At 31.8% G+C, this 23,941-nt stretch overlaps 1 protein-coding gene and 1 long non-coding RNA gene across 2 annotated transcripts; one reads left to right on the top strand and one right to left on the bottom strand.

Annotated features, from left to right (window-relative positions):
- Positions 1–1,855: 1,855 nt before the first annotated feature.
- Positions 1,856–21,602, bottom strand: LOC143231782 (small ribosomal subunit protein eS6-like). Its single transcript, XM_076466428.1, has 5 exons — positions 21,466–21,602; positions 15,485–15,616; positions 9,235–9,445; positions 4,635–4,784; positions 1,856–2,167 (listed from the first exon to the last, which is right to left on the bottom strand). Exons 1-5 carry the CDS (start codon positions 21,469–21,471, stop codon positions 1,914–1,916), a joined length of 753 nt encoding a protein of 250 aa, XP_076322543.1. The 5' UTR covers positions 21,472–21,602; the 3' UTR covers positions 1,856–1,913.
- Positions 21,588–23,859, top strand: LOC143231783 (uncharacterized). The gene is made up of 3 exons (XR_013017185.1): positions 21,588–21,721; positions 22,298–22,382; positions 23,721–23,859. It is a non-coding gene; the product is annotated as an uncharacterized LOC143231783 (long non-coding RNA).
- Positions 23,860–23,941: the final 82 nt, after the last annotated feature.

The raw sequence follows: 23,941 nt of genomic DNA, 5'->3' as shown, positions 1-23,941 counted from the left end.
TCTCATCCTATGTTCAAACGTTTTTAGTTGCGTCTCACAGAATAACTGAGGTATTTAGATCACAGCCCCACTTCTTGACCCATTTGAGACCTAATTAGTTATGGACTCCGGAGTGACATATTTCATCACTCTCAAGTTCACATGGCTTCGTCTACTCTGCCTAAATGAATTTCAATTTAAGCTACATGAGGGCTATCTTCGCTAGCCGTCCCTAATTTGGCAGTTTAAGACTAGAGGGAAAGCAACTGGTCATCACCAATTCTTGGACTACTTTTACCAAGGAATAATGGGATTGATCGTTACATTAAAACGTCCCCACGGCTGAAAGCATGTTTAGTGTGACGGGGATTCAAACTGCGACTCTCAGATACGAGGCGCGTGCCTTGACAATCTGGCCTTGGTCATCTTTGCCAAACTGAATGTATGGCAGGCGCTTCTCCGTCGAATTAAGCTACTGTGACCTGTCTCCCTAATTTTAAAACGATAGATTACAGGAAGGACAGCCAGTCAACACTAACCACTCATTATAAATAAAAAGTGGAATTGGCCATGACATTGTAAACAACCCAACGGCTGTTCCTCAACCCCCTGGTTACGAGATGCGTGTTCTATCACTACAACGCCTGCACTGTTGCCAAACAAGGTGCTACTCTGTAGTTCGATACCGTTATTACATTGACGCAAAATTTCTGGGCCATTGAAATAGTTTTTCTGTTTAACCTTTGCTTCTTTGTTTTTTTAACTGTGTGCAAAGCTACACGAGAACTATTTGCGTTAGACGTCCCTCATTTAGCAGTGTAAGACTACAGAGAAGGCAGGTAGTCATCACCACCTAAAGCCAACTGTTTTATCAATGAATAAAAGGATTGAATGTCACATTATCACTCGGACGACTAAAATGGTACTTTTGTGGGACGTGGGTTCCAAGACCCTCAAAATGCGAGTCAAGTGCCTTAATCTCATGGACAATGAGGGCCACAATTTCTGCACAAATAACTTTAGTATACACAAAAAGAATAAATAAAAACCCTATAACCCTTCAGAAAGACCAACCTTTCAACTTCAGGAGCAAATTGAAAAGAAATAACCACCTTTCGAAAGCGCTCGAGTTTGTAAGGTTTTTATTCATTTCTATCAGAAGTTCTTGAATCTTCACGATTCTCTAACACCATGAATAACTCTGGTATATCTTATACTTTACAATGGTTTAAATATAAACTCTTAGTTACCCAACAACAAAATATATTTCTGATGTGCGAAAAAATATATACGTCTTTAAAGTTGAAAACTCAAAGACAGTATTTATTTAAATAGAAATTTTGTTCTTTTCTTTCTCCAGGACCCGTATGGACCAGTTGCACTGACGTCATACAGTACCCGGTAGTTACCTCGCATTTATCTTTCACAAAACAAAGTGTCTAAAAGACTACAATGTATCTTATGCGAACAAATATTCGGTATCTTTTACGTAATGATAACTTGTTGGAAATATTTTTCTTTTTTAAAATTATGATTTCAAGAGGGACACACATCATGTCAAGTCTGTAAAGTAACGAAAGTGTTTGTCAAAAGTTTGTGTGGTGAATGTCGAATTATACAATTACTGTACACATCAAATATGTAACTTTTACTTGTCTTACTTATTCCCATGTTACTCATGCGCAGAAAGTGTTTACAATCCTGTGTATAAAAGTTGATTTGGTTTTGCAACAAACTTTAATGTTTATATCTAGCTATTAATAACCGAATGCACTACTTGTTTCACCATCACGTATCCAACACATATATTCTGAAAGTAAACAACTCTTGAAATATATTAATCATACTCTGTTCAAACAGACAAACAACACTCGTGGACGTCAGATACAAGTTTTATTTTTCCCTACATTCCAAGTACAGTATCGACTTTCCCATCACTTGCTTGTACTACCTTTCCCTGTCGACAACGACTCTCGTTGTGACGCCGAACGACGACGTCTCAACTCCATCTGCTTTTTCTCCTTGGCTTCTTTAGCCCTATGAGCCAACAGTCGTGCGTAGTCGGAGGCTTCGTCCTTACGTTTCTGGGCACGTTTACGTCTCAAAGCGATTCTGTGTCTCTTACGTTGGAGGACTTGAGGAGTCACTAATCGTTGGATCTTGGGGGCCTTGTGACGGAGTTTTTTACCTGAAAAAAAATTGTTCTTCCTACAAAACTGATTTTGATCTCAGGGCAATGTTTTGACAACACAAGCTTATACGTAATAATTATATTCAGTACCTAATCATTACACGATAACGTACAAAAAACGATTCAACGTTTCAATGGTTTGGTTTGTTTTGAATTTTGCGCAAAGCTACACAAGAGCTATCTGCACTAGCTGTCCCTAATATAGCAGTGAAGATAGAAGGAAGGCAGCTAGTCATCACCAACTTTTGGGCTACTCTTTTACCAATGAATAGTGGGATTGACCGTTACATTATAATGCCCCAATGGCTGAAAGAGCATGTTTGACGTGACGGGGATTCAAACCAGCGACCATCCGATTACGAGTCAAGTTTAATGTTAAATGTTCAACATTTAATGTTTGAAAGGCTAATATGTTAATTACTTGACGCAAAAGAAAAACAAACTGTGGTTAATTTATACGGTCAACAAAAACAGCATTAAACAATACTGCAATATATTCAAACCTACAAACATGGGTTTTGATGATACGTTTCTAAACTGTTTAATTTATACGGTCAAAAAAACACTAAACAAAACATATATTTTCCGAATGATACCTGGTGACAAAAATACAAAGCTTACAACAACAATCAAGTATCAGGGTATTCCTAGATGTTTCGACAGCGTTTGGCACAATGCCATCATATACAAACTAAACCACCTACAAATAAATCCTAAGTACTCAAGAATAAAGTTAGAAAAACCAGCACTAACAACGATGTTATGCCACGTGTTCAGCTGTCTAAGGAAGCAATTTATATTCCTCACAAGTATGTTCCAAGTATAAGAACATTACTGGTTATAAAACTCCATTATTAACCAATCAGTGTTCTTATTCACCCAAGTACATACGAGTAGTGTCATCAAAAACATTCAATTTTCAAGTTCTATAATTTTGTTCCACTAGTCTTGCATTTACACATCTCATAGGATATGCATCATCTAAAGTGCAGAATCAACTCTTGTTTCTATACTGTACTTTCAGTAATAACTATTTATACGTTCACTAAACACTGGCTATCATCCTGTAACACCAGTCCTTGTGCTAAAGTTGGTACAGAGTGCTTTAAGTCTAACTGAACTTTTAATGAAAAATAACCATGTTAGATAAGAGTTTCATAAACTGTGTGTGTGTAGCTGATCTAATATCTCACTGTTTATAATCAACCAGTCTCAGGGAAAGAACATGTAACTTATTTCTTTTGCACTGTGACAAATTAAAAAAACCAAATATGATACACAGACAGCCTTATGCAGAAGTAAAGGGTACTTTGACCAAACATTCCTCGTACATTCATTAAAATATTAATATCTGTAAGACATTTAATATTATTAAAAATGGTAAATTTTTTAGACACAAAATATGTATTTTATGTTATGATACTTGGTGACGTAAAAGCCACAAAACATTAGTCTTACGTTCAGAATCTTCTGTTGTACAACATGCATAACCAATCCCCTTGTCCTCGTGACTTCTTCATTTTGTTGTGATTCAGTTATGTAATGATTTGAAAGAGCAGATGGAACCTATAACTGACCTCTTTTACAAGTTCTTTGAGTATGTAATTATGAAAACATGCAAATCACAAAATTTTAGCATTTCAAAAAAAGTTTCATTGTATTTGTAAAGAAGTGGAAAAATACTATACAACCAGCTACTGTTTGTACACTGAAGACAGAGGAACACATTACGTAGCTTCATTGAAAAAAGAATCGAAGAACACAGTTGTTTATTGCAGGGGCAGTATGAATATCTCTTAAAACCACAACTTACATAAATTTAGGTTTACAAGAGTAATACAAGGCACATCATAAGCTTTAACCAAACCATTTAGCTGAATTCAACCTCAACTGTTAAAAATTGGATGAGTGGCATTTGATAAAAGAAATGGAATAACCTTATCAAACTTGGAAGAAGAACCTCTGTGTAATTTATTACTGACCAGTTGATGATACAGTTCAAATTTTGCAGAGGCCACGTCTCGGAAGGTTTTCCAAGAGAGTTACGATGATCTTGGCTTACAGTGAACATAAAAACTTGTAGAAAAATCACCTTTTAACCATCAGGTTAAAACAAACTCCGCAACACTTAAATTATGAGGAAATATCCCATCTCTGTATAGATTACAAGTCATTAGCCACATTACAGTTCCAAACATTTCAAATACAAACTGTGGTTAGGAAGCATCATTTAATTACAATCTAATGGTCTTAAACAAGTTTAATTTGTATGTGACCTTAAGAATCCAGAGCAACACATCAACACGTTTAATACGACATTCATGTTGACATGTGCAAGTTCTTTCAAAATACCAGTAATTTTAATTTGTTACCATGTACAAATTTGACCAAATATTTTAAACTGCACACAATTAAAATGCCTTACTAATATAATATGATCAATTTGAGACAAAGAATGACAAACCTTCCTTCTGGGGAAGAGGTTTCCTAATAACATATTGACGTACATCATCCTCCTTTGAAAGGTTGAAGAGTTTTCGTATTTTTGAGGCTCTCTTTGGACCAAGACGACGAGGGATGGTCGTGTCAGTGAGACCAGGAATATCTTGCTCCCCTGTATTAAATAAAGTACACTAACTTAAAGTACAGCTTTGTCTGATTAATATAGACTTATGATGAAAAGTATGGTCGTATTAATTTTTAACTGATTGTAAACAAAGTGAGAACACCAAGAAGTGCGCATGATAACCACACTTCTTTGACCTCAATTCATAAACCTCATTTAACTTATCACACGCCTTTCAAAAAAGAAACTGTACCATCTTTACTAAACACACATTTAATGGATATTTATAAAACATATTTACAAGTGAAGGTAACAAAGATTGTAATAATATATCAACCAGGTCTAGTTGCATGCGCTTTCTTACAGCAAAGCCACATAGAGCTATCTGCTGTGTCCACCAAGAGAAATAGAACCCCTGATTTTAGTACTGTAAACCCCTACTTACCACTGTATTAGTGGGGTACAGTCTATTAATGATGAGGTCTTTCACCAAAATCCAAAGCTTAGCAGATCAGTTGTTGACAGACTTTTTTATACCATAAACTGGTCGAAACAACTGTTTCAGTGTGATACAGATTAAGTTGAACTGTTAATTTGTATAAATTCTATTAACACAGGATTTCTTCCTGGTAGCAGAGACTAGAAGTTAAATAAAGTCAGGATTTATCAGATTTTGGTTAAACTTATGCCAGGTGTTATGATTCCAAGCAACATTGACTTTGCAATTCTAGCTTATCACCATCATTTCTTTGATCACCTGCATGTGCAAGGTTCCAAAATGTTCCACAACCTTTGAAGCTGCTATAAATGTGATCAACAGATTTTTGTCAACCTTTGTTGAGGCAAGTCCAACTAATAAACCCAAGATGCTGTAGTGGCACTTAAAAATAGGATTCATGCTGACAGGAACAATTGTGGCATTTTACTACATCAGAAGATCTACAACCTCAACCAGAAAATGGAGAGGTTGCATAATTTGATCTTAAAACTAATAAAAACAATAAGGAACAATCAATTCACATACACTATCACTGCAACCATTCCAAAACTACAATTTAAAATATATTATTCTCATATGGACTGCATATTTAAATACAGCAGATTTTGGACTTTCTAATGGCTTGAAGAAACAATTTAAAAAAATTTGTGCTTCTTGCCTTGCCGCCTGAAAACATCTCTTTACCTCTGGTCGAGGAAGAAATATTGTGTTAGGTAATTACACATTGTAATTATGATTTTCATCAATATTGAATTATTTACTTATTTCTTCAATAATTGTTTATTATTAAACAATCACTACTAATGTGCCATTCCTCAACAAGAACACTTGCCAATAGTGAATTCATATGACATCAGCCATGGGGATGGAGATCACAGCCCAATGAAACTGTTGTCTCCAAAATCAAGGAGATGATAGAAATGCAACCCTGGTGGGATTTTTTGGTACTTGAGCATTTGATAATCAAACAAATTAAGTTCTAACAAAACTTACACAATCATTTAGACATTAATAATTACCATTACAAAACTATGATCAATATACTTTATGTTAATTGAAAGAAATCCTTCACACATGTAAAAATATGAATCATTAAATGAATCAAGACAGCACCACAAACATACACAAACATTAATGAACGATAATTATTAAACTAAGGATCAAAATTCTAGAATGTTTTAAAAATTATTTCTGTTAAAAAATTGTTAAACAGGAAAAGATAATCATACACATAAAATATGAAAATATTATGAAGAGAAAAGAAGTCACTACTCAATTCAAATTACTAATATTAACAAGTTAAAATATAAAATAATAGCCTCATATCTTTATTTTGCCGAGATGTGGCTCTTGTACTGAATCAAACACAGTGGCTCTATTCATATCCTTCTGTTTTTGAAAACAGTCCCTTATATGCACTTACTTCAGTGCATGAGATGTGAATAACCAATCAACAGCTTAGAATGTCCCTCTAGTGGTTTTCATAGCCATTTTAATCTGTGAAAAAGCTTCCACATTCTTTCAAATAAAAAACAGAAGAAGGCATATTGTGTCTTTAGTCTGCCCAAAGTTTCATGTTTTTTTTTTTAAATCTGAATACATCTCAGTTACTAAGCCTTATAAATTATCGTGGAATTCTATGGTATCAGTACAGTCATTCACAATTTTTGGGTTATTCAACTGTAATAATAAAACCTACAATATTTTGTTTCATATCCTCCACATGTGAAATTTTAAATGGCTTATCAACCTATGTTCAGCAAATGATTTCTTTTTGTCACAAATGTCGTAACAAGGAGAAATAATAATTTGCTTTACGTCTTGATCTACTGTACTACATTTTAAGAAAAACAGGATTAATAATGTATTTCTAAATAGCAATAATCTATATACATACATATAATGTATAATAGTTTAAATGTCACTGTATATTGCACAATACTAGTCCACTAAAACATACCCATGACGTTTTATATTACTGGATGTGTAACAAGTGCACATGCACCACATGCCAATGCAAGTTATGTAATGTTAGCTGGGCATAATAGGAAAGTCAATGTAATAACAAAATTATATGTAAATATATAGAATTATGAGACTTAGGCTACTTAAACCAATATTTGTATCTTATAATATGTAGTTATTGTGGCATGAAAAAAGAAATGCTTCCTAATTTTTTTAATGATGACTGTAAGGTTGTTCAAGTGACAAACCCAACACAGTTAGAGTATAGAAAATAACAAAATATAAAGTCTTACTGAAAACAAACAATTGAAATGTATTTAGGAGTTTCTGGAGATTATGCAAATAATATTCGTGATATATGGGATGAAGAATGGTTCGTTTGTTTTAAAACCATAACATGAAATCACTTTACACCCAGACTAGTGACAAACAAAAAATGTTTTCACAAAGAAATCTTTCATAAAAATATCTTAATTTTTTGTAAGCAAAATGCTCAGTCTTTACTAAAAATCTACCAAACTTTGTGAAGATACACCTGCTGTATCAACCGTTACAGTGGAACTGTATTAATGAACTTGTGTAAATTACACTGAACCTTTGGAGAAAAGGTTAAGGAATTCTAGTTAAATTTAAAACACAATAACCTTCAGGTAATGAGGTACGTATACACACTGAAATATACAAGTAAGTGACTCATGTAGAAACACGTCAGGTTTATCAGGCAAATGCACACAATATGTAAAAATCCTATGATACCTAACTTAATTTGAATTACAGAACTACATGAAACAGATTTATTGCCAGTGCTAAAAAAGGCTACAACTAAGGACCTGTCAACTACAATGGTTTTAAACACATTGTAAAATCACCACTAGTATTAATCCAGTCTTACTTTCTTATTAATTAAAAAAATCTTCCCAGAAACAACTTTAAAATTTTCCAGTAAGTACATTAAATTAATGATTTACATTAGTAAAGAAACTTCTTAGAAAATGTAGCTCTTAAAACCTTAATACTGGAGATAATGCATTGATTGTTTCCTTGACCACATATTTTTATAACTTCATATCTCCCAACAAATACAAGGAATTCAAATGCGAGGTAATTTCATTCCAAAAGTAATAGATTTATATTTACTCAAATTTGAATTTCCATACAAGTCTTAGTAACATAACTTTACACATTAGCCATATTTTACATGCACACCAATAGTCTTTTACTTAACTTGTCAAGATTGTTTGGCACACCCAAAAAAATTACCCACTAGAATATAGCCTCAAAAAACAACAAACTTTTATTGCAATCAAAATACACATAGATATAGATATCAAAATTATTAATAAAACCTTCAACTTCAAACTTTTCAATAACACACATTAATTTTAGAGTTGCAAACCTTCTATTTACAATTAAAAGCAATACAACATTAAATTATCACACAATATATAATTATTGAAATTCAGGACTTGCTTTAAAATACTATGCATTTTTTTGTCTATGTAGATTCTTTTAGGACAAGTCAATGTTTATAATAATTATTTATTGTATAAGTTTGGTCAGTTTTGAATTTCACGCAAAGCTATACAAGAGATATCTGCGCTAGCCGTACCTAATTTAGCAGTGTAAGACCAGAAGGAAGGCAGCTAGTCATCACCACCCACAGCTAACTTTTGGGCTACTCATTTTACCAACAAATAGTGGGATTAAGTTTCACATTATAATGCCCCCACAGCTGAAAGGGTGAGCATGTTTGGTGTAACAAGGATTCGAACCTGTGACCCTCGGATTATGAGTCGAGCGCCTTAACCACCTGGCCATGCTGGGCCCTATTGTCCAAGATTTTAATCGTACACAGATCTTTGACACAAATGTCATTTTTAAATTACTTGTAAACTTTCTATTTTCTTATAAGCTATATTAAAGGTTATGTGCTTGGTTGTAAACAATGTTCACAACAGTATTAAATTACTGCACTTACACAAATATCAGCCAGATCTAGGAATGCTTGATAATTACAAAAATTACTTTATTTACCTTTCTTAACAACAACAAGGGATATTACACTGAGATTAGAATCCACAATGCATCCCCTCACTGACTTCCGTTTTCTTTCTCCAGTTCGACGAGGTCTGTAGCAGGAGTGCCCTTTTGATAGGAGGAGTCTCACCCGACCAGCTGTTAACACACCCTGTTTCATTGGAAACCCTTGCTTGTCATTGCCTCCACTTATTCGTACAACGTAACCCTAAAAAGTAATTAAAGAAAGAAGGAATTATACAGAGTTTCAACTACTGTTGTCTATCTTTAGAAACAAAATTTCAACTGTACAAGATTAATTTCACTATTCTATGGATGTTATATTGAAAGAATAAAATATAAATTGTGTATGCTTACAGGTAATCTAAGCCTATAATTTACTATATAATGTGTATATATACAGCATACTTCTTGAGACAACTGAATGTGTTTTATTTAACCAATTTGGAATATGTCACAAGACAACCACAACCAATATAAAATAGCAATGGAATAGCATGTGTTAGAAATACATTTTAATATTATTTGGTGTTTCACAGTTCGTGTGACATCACCATAAAGTTACCATTTTGAAGACGGGTAAGTAACAATCGTTTTCAGGTGCAAATTTATTCATACATTCAAGTCAAAAAGATGGGTTCTGATCTGGGACTTAGAATATACAAAAACTAGTAAATTGCTTAATAACCACAGCTGACAGTCTTGGTGGAACAAAATATATCAGAACAACATCTTAACACTGATCAGCTTTATGTGATGTTACCACTTCTGGAAAAGTTATGCAACATTCCTTTCCAAAACCAAATATTCATACATCACACATTCAAATCACAGATCTGTAATTTCTAAAACAGAATATGGCTCAAATATAAACAGAAATCTGCATCAGGTTTAATGCAAGTCTTGATATGCAAAGCATGTCGTCTTGCAAAGGTGAAAGTCCTTCAACACAAAGATAAGCAAAAGTCATCCACATGCCCCAAGCAACAACAGCTAAAAAAAGAAAGATTTTCAACTGGAAAATTGATACAATTTACAAGCATGCAAAATGATAAAGAATGAAATGTAAATTTATATTAACCACACAGACATATTAGTTTTGTCAAGAGGTGTAGTGCCGATGAATTCTGTGTGATCAAACAGTTGAAACATGCTTGCACATAAACAGCTTTATACAATGGAAACTATGCGATAACGCTGTTCTCAAGTTTCACGGATGTTAGAATACGACAGGGTGTGGTGAGGCTCCAGAATTATTAATACAGCATACCAAACCTGTAGAAAAGAAACTGTTCTAAACTTAAGACAAATTTTCTACAAATTATGCAACATTTGTAAACTATTTTTGTGATATTTGTAGGAATTCAGTTTGAAGAGGTAAAAAGGTCTTATTGTATTTTTTATGAAACAATTAAAAAAACACTTTCCTTTATTGTAGCTTTTAACTACTGAAACTTTCCACAGATTTTATTCTACAAAATTAAATTTTTACAGTTTCGTTGTGCTTATGATCCCTGACACAAAATAAAAATAACATTTTTACAAAACCAAAGTTATAAGCAAGTAAATTCTTAAAATTCTGATCAAAACGTTTCATAAATGTAACAGATTTTAAACTTATTTCAATCTATATATACATATCTTACATTTCTTTTCAGTGATTCTCTTTGTCCACAGAATCCTACCGAGATAGGTCTTTCCATACTTGGGGGGTCACAAGCCACGTCATTTTGTTTATGGGCTTATTTTCAACAGTATTTTATGAATATATATCATTAAGTTTGGTGTCAAACTTTAATATTACACATTAGTCAATTTCTTAATTTAAAATATCAAAAAAACCTAAATATTGAATTGTGCACATCACGTGGATTGAACTGTGTACGTCATGTGGTAGAATGAATGGAGCATTAGTTCAAATTAGGTGTTTATAATGCCTAGATACAAACTCAATAGTTTCTTATGAATCAGAAACTCAAATTACTAATATTCACAAGCAACAATATAAAATACAAATCTCCTACCTTTTCTTTTTGATGAGGTATCCCCTACATTTATTGAATGAAACACACCAACTTTTCATTTTTAGAAATACTCTCTTACATATACCTACTTCTATTTGTGACCTGTAAATAACTAAACAAAAGTGCAGAAGGTTTCCCTTATGGCTTTCTCAGCTTCTGCAAAGTATTTACACAGGAAACCCTGTTTTTATAAGGCAGAGTTCAAGAGATAAAGTGAAACATCATCCGACTGGAAAAATCATATTTTTTTACCCAACTGCAGCTTAGTTATCAAGCCTGATAAATTAATGGAATTCTGTGATATTAATATAGTAATTAATAATTTTTTTAAATTTCAGATATCCATATATACAACCTAAAAAACATTCTTATTTTCATTCTTCACACACGAAATTTGATATGGCTCAGCAAATCACAAAATTTCTAGCTATAAGAGATGACTGTCTTCTGTACTTCCATATGCTCTCATATGTATTAAGAAAATTAATTGAAATTTAAGAACTTATTTTAAATTATGCTTTGTAGGTTATGAGGTTTGCCAAATCGACCAAACCTATACATATACAATAGTGAAAATAACAGATAAAACAGCTCTATAACAACATAATTGAGAATTATGTTGAGACTATAAGAACTTCACCTGTGAAATATGATACAGAAAAATGTTTTTAGTCTTTGCATGTTGGATAGTCAACATTCAAAAAAGTAAAACATACAAGGAAATCACTAACCCCAAAAATCTTAAAACTTAATGAAACAAAATTTTTGTGTAAGAAAGCCTTATAAATGTTTACTGATAATCTGAAAAATTTCATGGAAATACATATACTGTATTCAAAGTTATACCAAGGAAACTTTAACAAAATGGTTATAAGAGTGAAGCAGTTAGTCCTAACAAACAGTGGTCTTGTTGGCTTAATAAAATTATACAAACATGACTAATGTTACAACTAACTTTTTAGTCACTGCACAAAATGAATTTTCTTCGTGCGCATCAGTACCAATGCAATGTGCACTACCAGTTTCTTCATCAGTACCAATTGGATTTCTGCAATGTGCCACTACCAGTTTCTTCTAGGGGCAGGGAGTATTTTAAGATTGCCAACCCTACTGGATTTCTTCTAGGGGCAGGGAGTATTTTAAGATTGCCAACCCTATTGGATTTCTTCTAGGGGCAGGGAGTATTTTAAGATTGCCAACCCTATTGGATTTCTTCTAGGGGCAGGGAGTATTTTAAGATTGCCAACCCTACTGGATTTCTTCTAGGGGCAGGGAGTATTTTAAGATTGCCAACCCTATTGGATTTCTTCTAGGGGCAGGGAGTATTTTAAGATTGCCAACCCTATTGGATTTCTTCTAGGGGCAGGGAGTATTTTAAGATTGCCAACCCTACTGGATTTCTTCTAGGGGCAGGGAGTATTTTAAGATTGCCAACCCTATTGGATTTCTTCTAGGGGCAGGGAGTATTTTAAGAATGCCAACCCTATTGGATTTCTTCTAGGGGCAGGGAGTATTTTAAGATTGCCAACCCTATTGGATTTCTTCTAGGGGCAGGGAGTATTTTAAGATTGCCAACCCTATTGGATTTCTTCTAGGGGCAGGGAGTATTTTAAGATTGCCAACCCTATTGGATTTCTTCTAGGGGCAGGGAGTATTTTAAGATTGCCAACCCTATTGGATTTCTTCTAGGGGCAGGGGGGAGTATTTTAAGATTGCCAACCCTATTGGATTTCTTCTAGGGGCAGGGAGTATTTTAAGATTGCCAACCCTATTGGATTTCTTCTAGGGGCAGGGAGTATTTTAAGATTGCCAACCCTATTGGATTTCTTCTAGGGGCAGGGAGTATTTTAAGAATGCCAACCCTATTGGATTTCTTCTAGGGGCAGGGAGTATTTTAAGATTGCCAACCCTACTGGATTTCTTCTAGGGGCAGGGAGTATTTTAAGATTGCCAACCCTATTGGATTTCTTCTAGGGGCAGGGAGTATTTTAAGATTGCCAACCCTATTGGATCATTAGACTGATTTGTACTGCAGCTCATTATTTAGGCCAGTTTCCAGTTATTAAAACGTGTCGAGACTCCTCACTATTACAGAGAATGTGTGCAGGTGTAATACACAACACTTTATTTATTGTCATATAGCCACTGCTGATGACTGCAAAACAATCTAAGTAAACCTACTTTACCATGCTCTGGATAAAATATTTATTTTCTTATCATAATGCTACAAAATAATGTAACTGATGAGTGAAATGGTAAAGCCATGTTTAACAAACTTCAGTACAGTAATTTTATCAATATATCATCAAGCTAACCTTTTTTTCTAGTCAAGTCTCAGCTCGAACAATAAAACCAGCAATAGAGATTACACAATTGAAATGAAAGTGCCCTCATTATATGTTTAATCATTAGCCTATAACTTTTCCATAAATGTTTCAAATCAATAGTACAATTTTCTCTCTGGCAACATGTATCAAGATGGGTAACATACAGTTAAACTGTCTTATACTGTACTACATTCAGTTCATCAAAGAACCTAGTGTTACAATTTTTGTTTTTACCAAATACTGGATTGTATTTAATACAATGTATGTCTCATTGAGATAAGATTTTATTACTCTAAAACTATGTTCTAGGTTAAAATAATTAGGTTTATTTAAACTTTCTTATTCATAAGAATTTGGAGTCTTAGCAGACAACTCAAAATATGGCAAATAGATTTAACTGAGAAGTTTAAAGCTGTATACTTTTTGAGTGACATTTGCACTGATAATAAGGGACATCTTTTTCAGTAAAGGTTGAATATTTCTCCAAAGAATGTAGATGTGGTGAAATTAGGATAGATATACTGAATGCATTGGATCTATTTCCAGATATGTTGAATTTGAGAGTTATAAAGTTACTGTAATAATGGTGAGGCCCCATATAAAATATTATTATGAAATAATAGCCATTTGTTATCTAAAAATGGCAAAACAGTCATCAAAAAATGACAATTTACTTAGCAAACATAGAAGAAAACTTTTGAAAATCAAGGCAAACTTTTATTCCAAAATACCGTTAAATCAAAATTAAACATCCACCAACCCAATCACACGATATCAGATAAACCATTATACAAATCCTAGTCCTCACTTCAAGCTGATTTTGAAGAACAATAAGCTATCATCTAAGCTTCCAGAGATTAAATATGAATCAAATATCCTTCCAACTTTTAATGCTCTAATTTAGCAGATGCAAAACTGTGGATCATGCGTGTTACTTATGAAAAACACATATTAAAGTTCACGTATAAAATGGGGAAATTGATATAGTAAATGAAAGTTAACATTTTGTTATGCCAAAAATGTATTTTTGATACTTACCTTTACTCACTCAAAGCTATCTTGATTGTCGATTGCCCTCCATGCACTGCTAAAAACATTTTTTGTCACCAGCACACCAGTTTTTGCACCTTATCAAATTTGAGCCATTTACGAAAATCCATAAATTATGTGAATACTGTCCAACAATAGTACTGTGCAATCTATAATCTCTGTTATTCCTACTTAATCATCACTTTTGAGAATTGCAAGGTGCTAACACCCGCAGAGGGAAGTGTGTGAGAGATGTTAAGTACCTATCAGAAACACAAAGCTAGAGTTCCACACTGCAAAGGTGGAAGGAGGGCTGGTTTAGACGTACAAATATGAAACCAAGGGGAAAGCAGCCACTGAGAATAAACGGGAGTGCTACGGGATGAAAATGAAACCCACCAACAGGGTATAGCACTACTTCTGGAATAGGTATACTCTTCACTCAGGCAACACGAAAGTAATGCAAAAACACAACAAACAACCACAACCACAACCACCACTTGGAAAATTTAAGCAACCAAGAGAGTGAGAATAATAGAGGGTGCTAGCTGCACCAATATAAATGGTGCAATACTCTTGGTGAAGATTAGTTACATGTGTACATGGCTCAGAAATGGTACAAAATTGATTGGTTGTAAAGATAGATGTGCTATCAGCAAAAATTTTGTTAACAATGCATAGAGGACAAAAAAGGCTCACAACAGCTTTGAGTGAAAGGAGGTCAGACTGTTTCAGAAATTAATAAAGCAACTGAAACAAGTAGATAATTACTGTGACATTTTCATGAATTTAACACCTCAAAAACTAATTAACACACATTGTATTATTTCTAGTTCAAATGTTAGAAAGATGAGTAACATTCATTACCTTCCATTCATCACCTAAAGCATCGGCCTCGACCTCCTGACCCATACTTTTTTCGTAGAAAATGCGAACTTTACGTTCATCATCAAACTCGATGAGCTTCTGACAACCAGTAACTGGGTACGCTATGTTCAGCTAAAAGAAAAACATACAGATTAAAACCATACACTTCAACACACACATTCCTTTTTTTACTATCAATTTATTCTTTAATAATTGGCACAAGGAAGATTCGTAGATATGAAGAAATATGGATTATCTGATTTAGATACTTTTTAAAAATCTTTGGTAAACAATGTTTAAGAGAGAAGTGAAAGGATATTATTTGAAAAATCTTTAATATCGAAAGACATAATAATTGTCATTCATATTTACCTCCTGTATTCTATATTGAAACATGTCTGTTAATAAATAGACAAGTGCACAGTGACTTTCTGAACACCCTGTAGAATGCATACTTGTAGTTTAAATTACTTTAAAATTCTGTTGGATAATTTTTAGGTTGTGATGGATCACACTTTTACCAAAGGAACTAAAGTAATAGATTTAATATTTCTGAACTCTGAAACACACAAGCCATAAGTACTTTTATTTACAGATTGTATTATTTTTCTGGAGAAGACAAGAATTAAACTATTATTATTTAATTAATTAGTTTAGTTAAAACCGAACATTTAAGGTATCTGCAGGTACAACTAAACCATAAGTTACGTTAAGTATGCTACAACGTTATTAAATTTAAAACCTGCTATTACTTTCCGATTCTAAGAGTTTATAAAGAACTAAAATAATAAATTAAAAATAGGAATACCACAAGCACTGTGGAAAGAACTTATTTAAGAGTTGAAATTACTCTTTTTACTGTTTAGTAGCTTTCTAGAAATTAATACTTCAGAAAATTTAAATCAGCAGTTCTAAGTTGCAATACTATATTAGTAATTAATATTTGATTTTACATTTATATGAACTTAAACACTGAAATAGCTTTAAGTTAAATATGCAATTATTAACTGAGTCAATGTGTAAATTTATGGCAATAAATAACATAAGTATCAAAATTGTTAGAGGTGGTTCATGATAGGACTTATAAGATGCAATAGGTACAAAGACTGGTTATGTTTCAAAACTGTAGGTCTGTTGCAACTTTCAAGAGGCTAAGAAAGACACACTACACTGCACTTATGAAAAAGTTAGCTTGCTGACTTTAAGGTAGAAATAGATAGCTTTACGGGAAAACTGCTTTAGGTAAGGTCTATTTCGTAGCAATTTGACTAATCTAGTTTGCAAATTTCTAGCTAAACTTGAAAATCTTACAGTCAAATGAAACAAAAAGTTAATACAAGTTGTTCAATTTCCAAAATTTATGTATTTCTTAAAAATTTATTTAAAAAACTGATACTGTCACACAACACTTCATTAGTCTTTATTCAGTAATACACACTGGGCAAACTGAAAAATGTATTGTAAAAAAAACAAAAACACCAGCATATTTCACTGCATTATATATATAGTGTTTATTTACACAACAAAACAACAGAAATAGTCATGAAGTCAGTATGCTGTGACAATGAGGTACATGTATGTAATGCAAAAATAGATATTATAAATGTTAAGTTATAGTAGAATAACACGTCTACAACATTTCTAATGAAACTTGCATTTCTTTCACATTCTTCAAGTACATTTTGCATTTCAAAGGTTAGTTAACACCACAACTATTCTTTATTATATACAACACAAAACCATTTTTAATTTTTGAATACGTACTGTTCACAGAGATGCCAACTGTTTCAAATGACTGAGCGTAATGATTGTAGACAGAGCCCTTTATCATTTGCAGCTACTAGGCCTGACCAATGTCTCTAAGCTGTTTATTATCATATTATTATAACTATTATTATTTATTGCTGCTATAGATTGCTCATTTATGACTGTATTTTGTGTATTTAATAAATAAATTTAAAAAAATTCTTTTTCATATTCTTAATTCTCACTCATAAATGTTGTTATCTGCATCGTTTTTGTCTTTGCCTCAGCCTTTTGTTGGTGAGATGCCGATTTTGTATGTCTGGAACAATCGTTTATCCCTCCATGTGCCACAGAAAAATCAATGTGACAAACTGTACAAAACGCATGACTGTTACTGACTTTTGATGCAATGACTGGATATTTTGCACTATACTCTTTCCTAAATTTTTGATTCACAGTTTTAGTCCTTTTAGATTTGACAGAAACAAGACAATCTGGTGAACGAGGCCTCTTTTTTTCCATCTTGTGAAAGATGCATTGGTGTTTCTATGCCGCTTAGAAAACGAGAAATACACACCTACACGAGCTCTGATTGGCTGACAAACTGATAACATAACTATGAATTCCCCCATGTACCCAGTGTGGAGAAGCACCACACTCAAACTATTGGTAGACGTCGGAGATACAAATATTTTTTATTATTTCAAGCACAAACATGATAATCTCAAGTAGTCATTTGGACTATGTCTTTTATTTATTATCAAAATTTATTTGTATCTCACTAGAAATTTTCTTTTCATCCCTTTCAAGCCCTGAGGGAACAATTTATCACTTTATTGTATAGGCCTATATAATATATAATAATTTGGGAGTTACAACAAGTCATAATATTTGTCTGTATGAGCATATAGTCGTAATGTATATACCAAAATCGTAATGGTTGGCATTTCTGTGTTTACAACAGTGCAGAAGAATATGTCACATTACTTCTCATCATGACAACACATAAGAGTTCTTTAAGCATGGATGGGAAAAATTATTTTACTATATTTATTATATGGTTAATTACTCTTTTTCCAAAATGTATATCTTTTCTGTTTAAGAAAATTTATAAGTGATAGTTTAAGCTCTCCATTCATGAAACAGCCCCTAAGCTTCAAACAATCTTACTGAGAGCATTTTCACAATGGGTCACTGGTCAAAGGCCATATCATCACGTTTTGTCAACTTGCATTCAAAATTATATTGAAATAGTATAAATTTATGTCAGTAAGTATGGAATAAAATTATAGATTATAATTCAAACTTCAATATTATATTAAAACAAACATACTAAATACTATTTAGATAATACTTCATGATGGGTCAAAAGTTATGTCCCCACATTTGTCAATTTGCATTCAATATTTTATTGAACTATTTTATGAAGTTATCATAACATTGGAATCAACTTGTAGATTATAATTTAAATTTTAAGATACAAATTTATTTCTTACTTTAAATATTAAAATAACACACCTAAATACAGACTAATGAGTCACATGGTATGTTGAATGCAACACTGGTTTAAATGAGATGCTTGCAATGTTAAATTACTAAGCCTATTGTTGAGTAGAAATTATGAACTCAAATTACCAATACTAACAAGCTAAATATAGAACAAAAGCCTCATATCATTTTAGTTTGCTGAGATATAACTTAGGTACTGAACCAAACACAGTGGGCCCCACACATCTCTTTCCATTTTTAGAAATGGTCCCTTATATACTTTTACCATAATATATGACATGAATAACCAACCAACAGTTTAGAATTTCCCCCTGGTAATTTTCTCAGCACTTTAATCCACAAACAGGCTACAATGTTCTTCTGATCCAAGATTTCAAAGACATAAGTTGTCTTTAGTATGCTAAAAATCCATACTGTTTCTAAACTTAAATACAGCTTGGTTACTAAGCGCAAGTTATTTTTTTATGATTTTTGGTTATTCAACTGTATATATAAAACCTAAAAAATGTGTTTGATATCCTCCAAGTGCAAAATTTTAAAAGCCTCAGCATCCAAGTTCAGAGGTTGTTACAATAAGAGAATTGTTTGATTTCATTTATTGATCTACATTATTAGAAAAATAAGTTTTAACTTATTCCTAAATAGTAATAATCTATGGCATGTATAATTTAAATGTTACCTTATAATAAAAAATATTAGTCCACTAAAACACTACCAAGACCACTTGCACCATGTCAATGCAAGTTAGATAATGTTAACTAGGCTCAACTAGAAAGTAAACATAATAAAAGATAATGAATATATACAACATTATAAGACTTAAGCTACTCAGACTGTATTTGTGTTGTATGTAGTCATTATAACGAGAAAAAATTATATTCCCTAATTTTTTATGATGGTTACAACGTAAGTCAGTTGATAGATCCCACGTATGGTGTAGAAAATACAAAATCTTTCTGAAAAGTAGTTAGGTTTTACAGATTACACAAATTTTTAAGGTTGTTGGGATGAACAGTTTTTAAATCATAACATGAAATCACTTTGCACTTAGAACTAGCATCCACACGGACTTGATATTTTCACAAATCTTTAATTATAATATTTTATTAAAAATAAGATTATTTGTGAAGGTACACATACTGTATCAAAAGTTATAAGATAAATTCTTAATGTATATACAAACTTGTGTGCATTATACTGAGCCTGTTGTGAAATGGTTAAGGCTAAAGAAAGCACATAATTTGATTTGCTACTTTATTACTGTGTTGCTAGCAAATATCTAATATTTTGCAGTGAGACTTTTTTGATAGTTAATCAGAAAGTTCCATCTTGTATATTCACATTTATTGAAGTTCATCCGATACTTTATTTGCTGACTACATGTAACTGCTTCATGCTACAAATTGTAAAAAACATAGCAAGAAACTAACCTACTTGGGGCCTTGGACCTCACCTTTCAAAATGGTATCATATTTCCTTTGTTAAGCTAGGTGACAATACTCTTTGGTAGGATAATTTGTTTTATGTAATACATACAATTTCTTTTCAAAAAAAAATAATTTATGTGAACTGTTGGAATATAATAAACTTAAAAATAACATTCAATAATTAAGGATTCAGTCACTGTAATATTTTGAAGTTGTCTACATACCATCAGAATAAACTATGGACATATGATATAAAATTTATTTCCCTTGAAAAACTGTTCACAGGTATCATTATGATAAAGAGCCATAATTCCTTTGTGCTATATTCTGAAGACAACACAATGATAGAATACAGATTTAAATAAATACCCATATATATCATATAAGGACTATGAATTTAGTTCTTGCAGCTTGTACGAGTTTTAAAACCATACCTTTACTAATGGACCTCAAAATGTTTTTACATCTCTATTATTAGCTCTACAACTGGCCACATAGTTTTGTTAATATTTTATTTAAATGCTTGATTTCTGTTTGCTTTTGGGTCAGCAGCAAAGAAATAACAGAGGGTCATGATGTTTTGTTTTTTACAGTAATTTAACATTTTCTTACAATGTATATTGATGTTAACGTGGTCAAAAATAAAACTGCATGATTATGCTCTTTAGACTTGGAGCTAATTATGTTTTTTTTTCTTTTAATACAGCAATATCTGTTTTACAGTGAGCATTTTCACATGTTTAACATTAAAATGAGTAAACTTTGATATACTTGTATACCCATGCATTTAAGATTTAAAAAAATAGAATAAATGTATAGTACTAGATTGAGCAACTGACCGATAATTTTTCTTTAATAGGTCAAATATCCAACCCAGAACGCAGATACGCTAAAAGTATTGTTAATATACTAATTTTAGGCTAAACTAAGTCCTTAAAAATATAACGTTTTGCTATTTAAATAGTACTTGTAAAACATTATATACATTTTATTTAGAAACTTACTAATACACATTTTATTTTTATCGTAACTACAAACATAAATCTATAATATACTTTTACTTATAAACATTACAATCAAGTTCATATACGCTAGTTGTAATTATTTTATACGTTAACATCTGAATATGATCACGCCAACTTTAAAAGCTATGTTTAAATCCATATAAATTGACATTTATTATTCTAATAAACACATTCATCTTCATCTGATTTACACTTACTATGAAACAATAAATTGTAATGAAAGTTTATTTTTGTTCTAAAAGCTTATAAATATGTAAAATAATTACGATCTTACCTTCATTTCTCACTTTTCCAACTCACACTGCCATGAATACACCAGAAAAGAACAAGTTATTTCACGTGAGTTCCCGATATACGCGAGAAGTCTCTTCGACACCTACCGTATATTTAGAAAAGATTTGTTAGTGCTAGGCAACTGCTGTCAACAAACATTGGAAAAAAAAAAAAAGAGTTCAATAGGCCTAATAATGTTTTACAAACTTGGAGCATTGGAAGCAACAAGCCTAATAATATTTCTGACAAAAATTACGGTAGACTACAGTTTTTTGTTATCACAAATTTTAGATTTACTAGTATAATTTTTTATGCCAGATTTAGCCGTTCAAACTGTAACTTTTAACACGAAGCATTGTTTTGTAGGAGTGAGTTAGGCCTAAAATTTTATTAATGATTTTCATGAAAACACTTCGTATTAATTTCATGTTATGCTTGTACCCAGCTCTTGTTCAGTTATTTTCCGGTTCATGTTTATTATAACGTGATGAGATCGTTGATTAATATATATATAATTTAAATAGGTTTTCCACTCTTACAGTACAGTATAGTACAGTCTGCTTTGTTTTCTAGTTTACAGGTAGAAACCTAAACTGTGGTAGAATAACAAAATAGAAAAACAATTAACGGTAGGCCTACGTATAGCTGGAATTAATAAAGAGGTGTATTCTAATTCTAATTAATACAAAATGAAAATATAGACAAAAGCATCTATTGTGTAAAAGTAAGAAATACTAATTCTGATTGTTACCTTTTTCAAAAATCCATTAATTTTTTATTCCATTTTACAGACCCCCATTTTCTATATTTCACTTTCATTTTTTTTGTATTAGGTTAACTTTAGAATGAGAGATGGGTAAAGTTCATTTGGTTGCCATATGCATATTTTAGCATTCCATAAGACTTAAGAGGAAAGTGGTAAGTTTCTGAAAAACTAAAAGAAGAATTCATATGTTTAATTTCTTCAAGGGTGAGTGTGAAAGGATAGCCTTGAGTACAAAATTACTTATTGTTTTTATGAAAACTGTAGGAAGTTAGTTTGAAATGTATGTATATATAGCAGGAAACTAACAATTTGGGGATTTAATCATAATTTTACAGAACGTTTATTGACACTAAGCCATAAAATGGTGTTTGGTTAACTTGTTAATCATTTTACTTAAAACATTTTGGATAGCTTCAAATCAGTCACTCAGTCTTGATCTATCAAAACTGAAAATAAGTCATAAATAGAAGTTCATTTCATTATATTTTTGTTTATTTGATATATTTATTTTCAGTTAATAATTTTGATTATGCTTCAGCTATTTTTAGATATGGAGTGACTTGTGATATAAGTAAGCATAATATGAAATGAATAGAGTGAAGGAATTCCTCAAATTGAGTATGAATGCATATAAATTTAAACTATTTAGGTCAATATAAAATACACTTAATAAATATTTTATTATTTTTCTATTACCAAAAAATGTTAAGTTCAAATACTCTAAATATCTCATAATTTTATGTGCATTAGATTTTTTGTTTATGGGCTAATCCACAGTGGATTTTGTATTTAATTAGGCATACAGTTCTTTCTTTTTTTTTGAATACCTAAATATTGAATATTAATTTGATCGACTCATATTATTTTTATCCAATTACATAATACAGTTATGTGTACACTACTAATTTTTTGTACAGTGTAATTTGGTTTTTATGTTAGACTGATTAACTTTATAAGCTGGTTCATAATGTTGAACATTATTTTATATAGACATATGTATATCGTTATTATAGGTATCTTTAAGTTAAGAATTTGAGTTGTAATCTCAATATTAAAGTATGTCAACTTACCAATCTTATAGTTATTTTTATAGGTTGCTAATGGATCATCAAATACTGTTAATTGATGTACCTTTATTTTTTATGAAAATTTCCCCAAAATGTTCTTGTATTAGTTATGTGCTATCCAGTTATCTAAAAACAAATCAATTTATTTTTTTATCCTAAGGGAGAATATCCTCATACATTTTCCATATATTTGGAAACAAAATATGCATTTACCAATAGTACAAAATAATTTTTATTTGTAGAGTAATTCATGTAAGTGCATAGACATTTTATTCAAATATTATGTCATTGTTACTTGATTTAATAATTTAAACTTATTTTTCTTTTAATGACACCTAATTATCTGCATTTTTATTATGTTTTGTTACTTGAAATAAAAAAAAAATCAAAATAAACACTTGATATTTCAAAATTCACTTCCAGTGCTTAATGGCTGTGTTCAGGAAAACTGATGGATAGTGTACTGAAAGTTGATGTGTTGATCATTTTGACCTTGCAAAAGACAACATATGCATTGGAATAAATTGTTCACCACTGTATGAACATGATTTTGGCCAATGGCTTCTGTACTCATAGGTATCAGGTAATGTGGTCATGTTTTGGTAACTTATTATTGCTATTAATATATAAGCCATATAAAAACA

The sequence above is a fragment of the Tachypleus tridentatus genome, chromosome 11 (assembly GCF_004210375.1).
Source record: "Tachypleus tridentatus isolate NWPU-2018 chromosome 11, ASM421037v1, whole genome shotgun sequence".
Classification (NCBI taxonomy): domain Eukaryota; kingdom Metazoa; phylum Arthropoda; class Merostomata; order Xiphosura; family Limulidae; genus Tachypleus; species Tachypleus tridentatus.
Note: the sequence above shows the minus strand (reverse complement) of the source record. Positions and strands in the feature narration are given on the sequence as shown.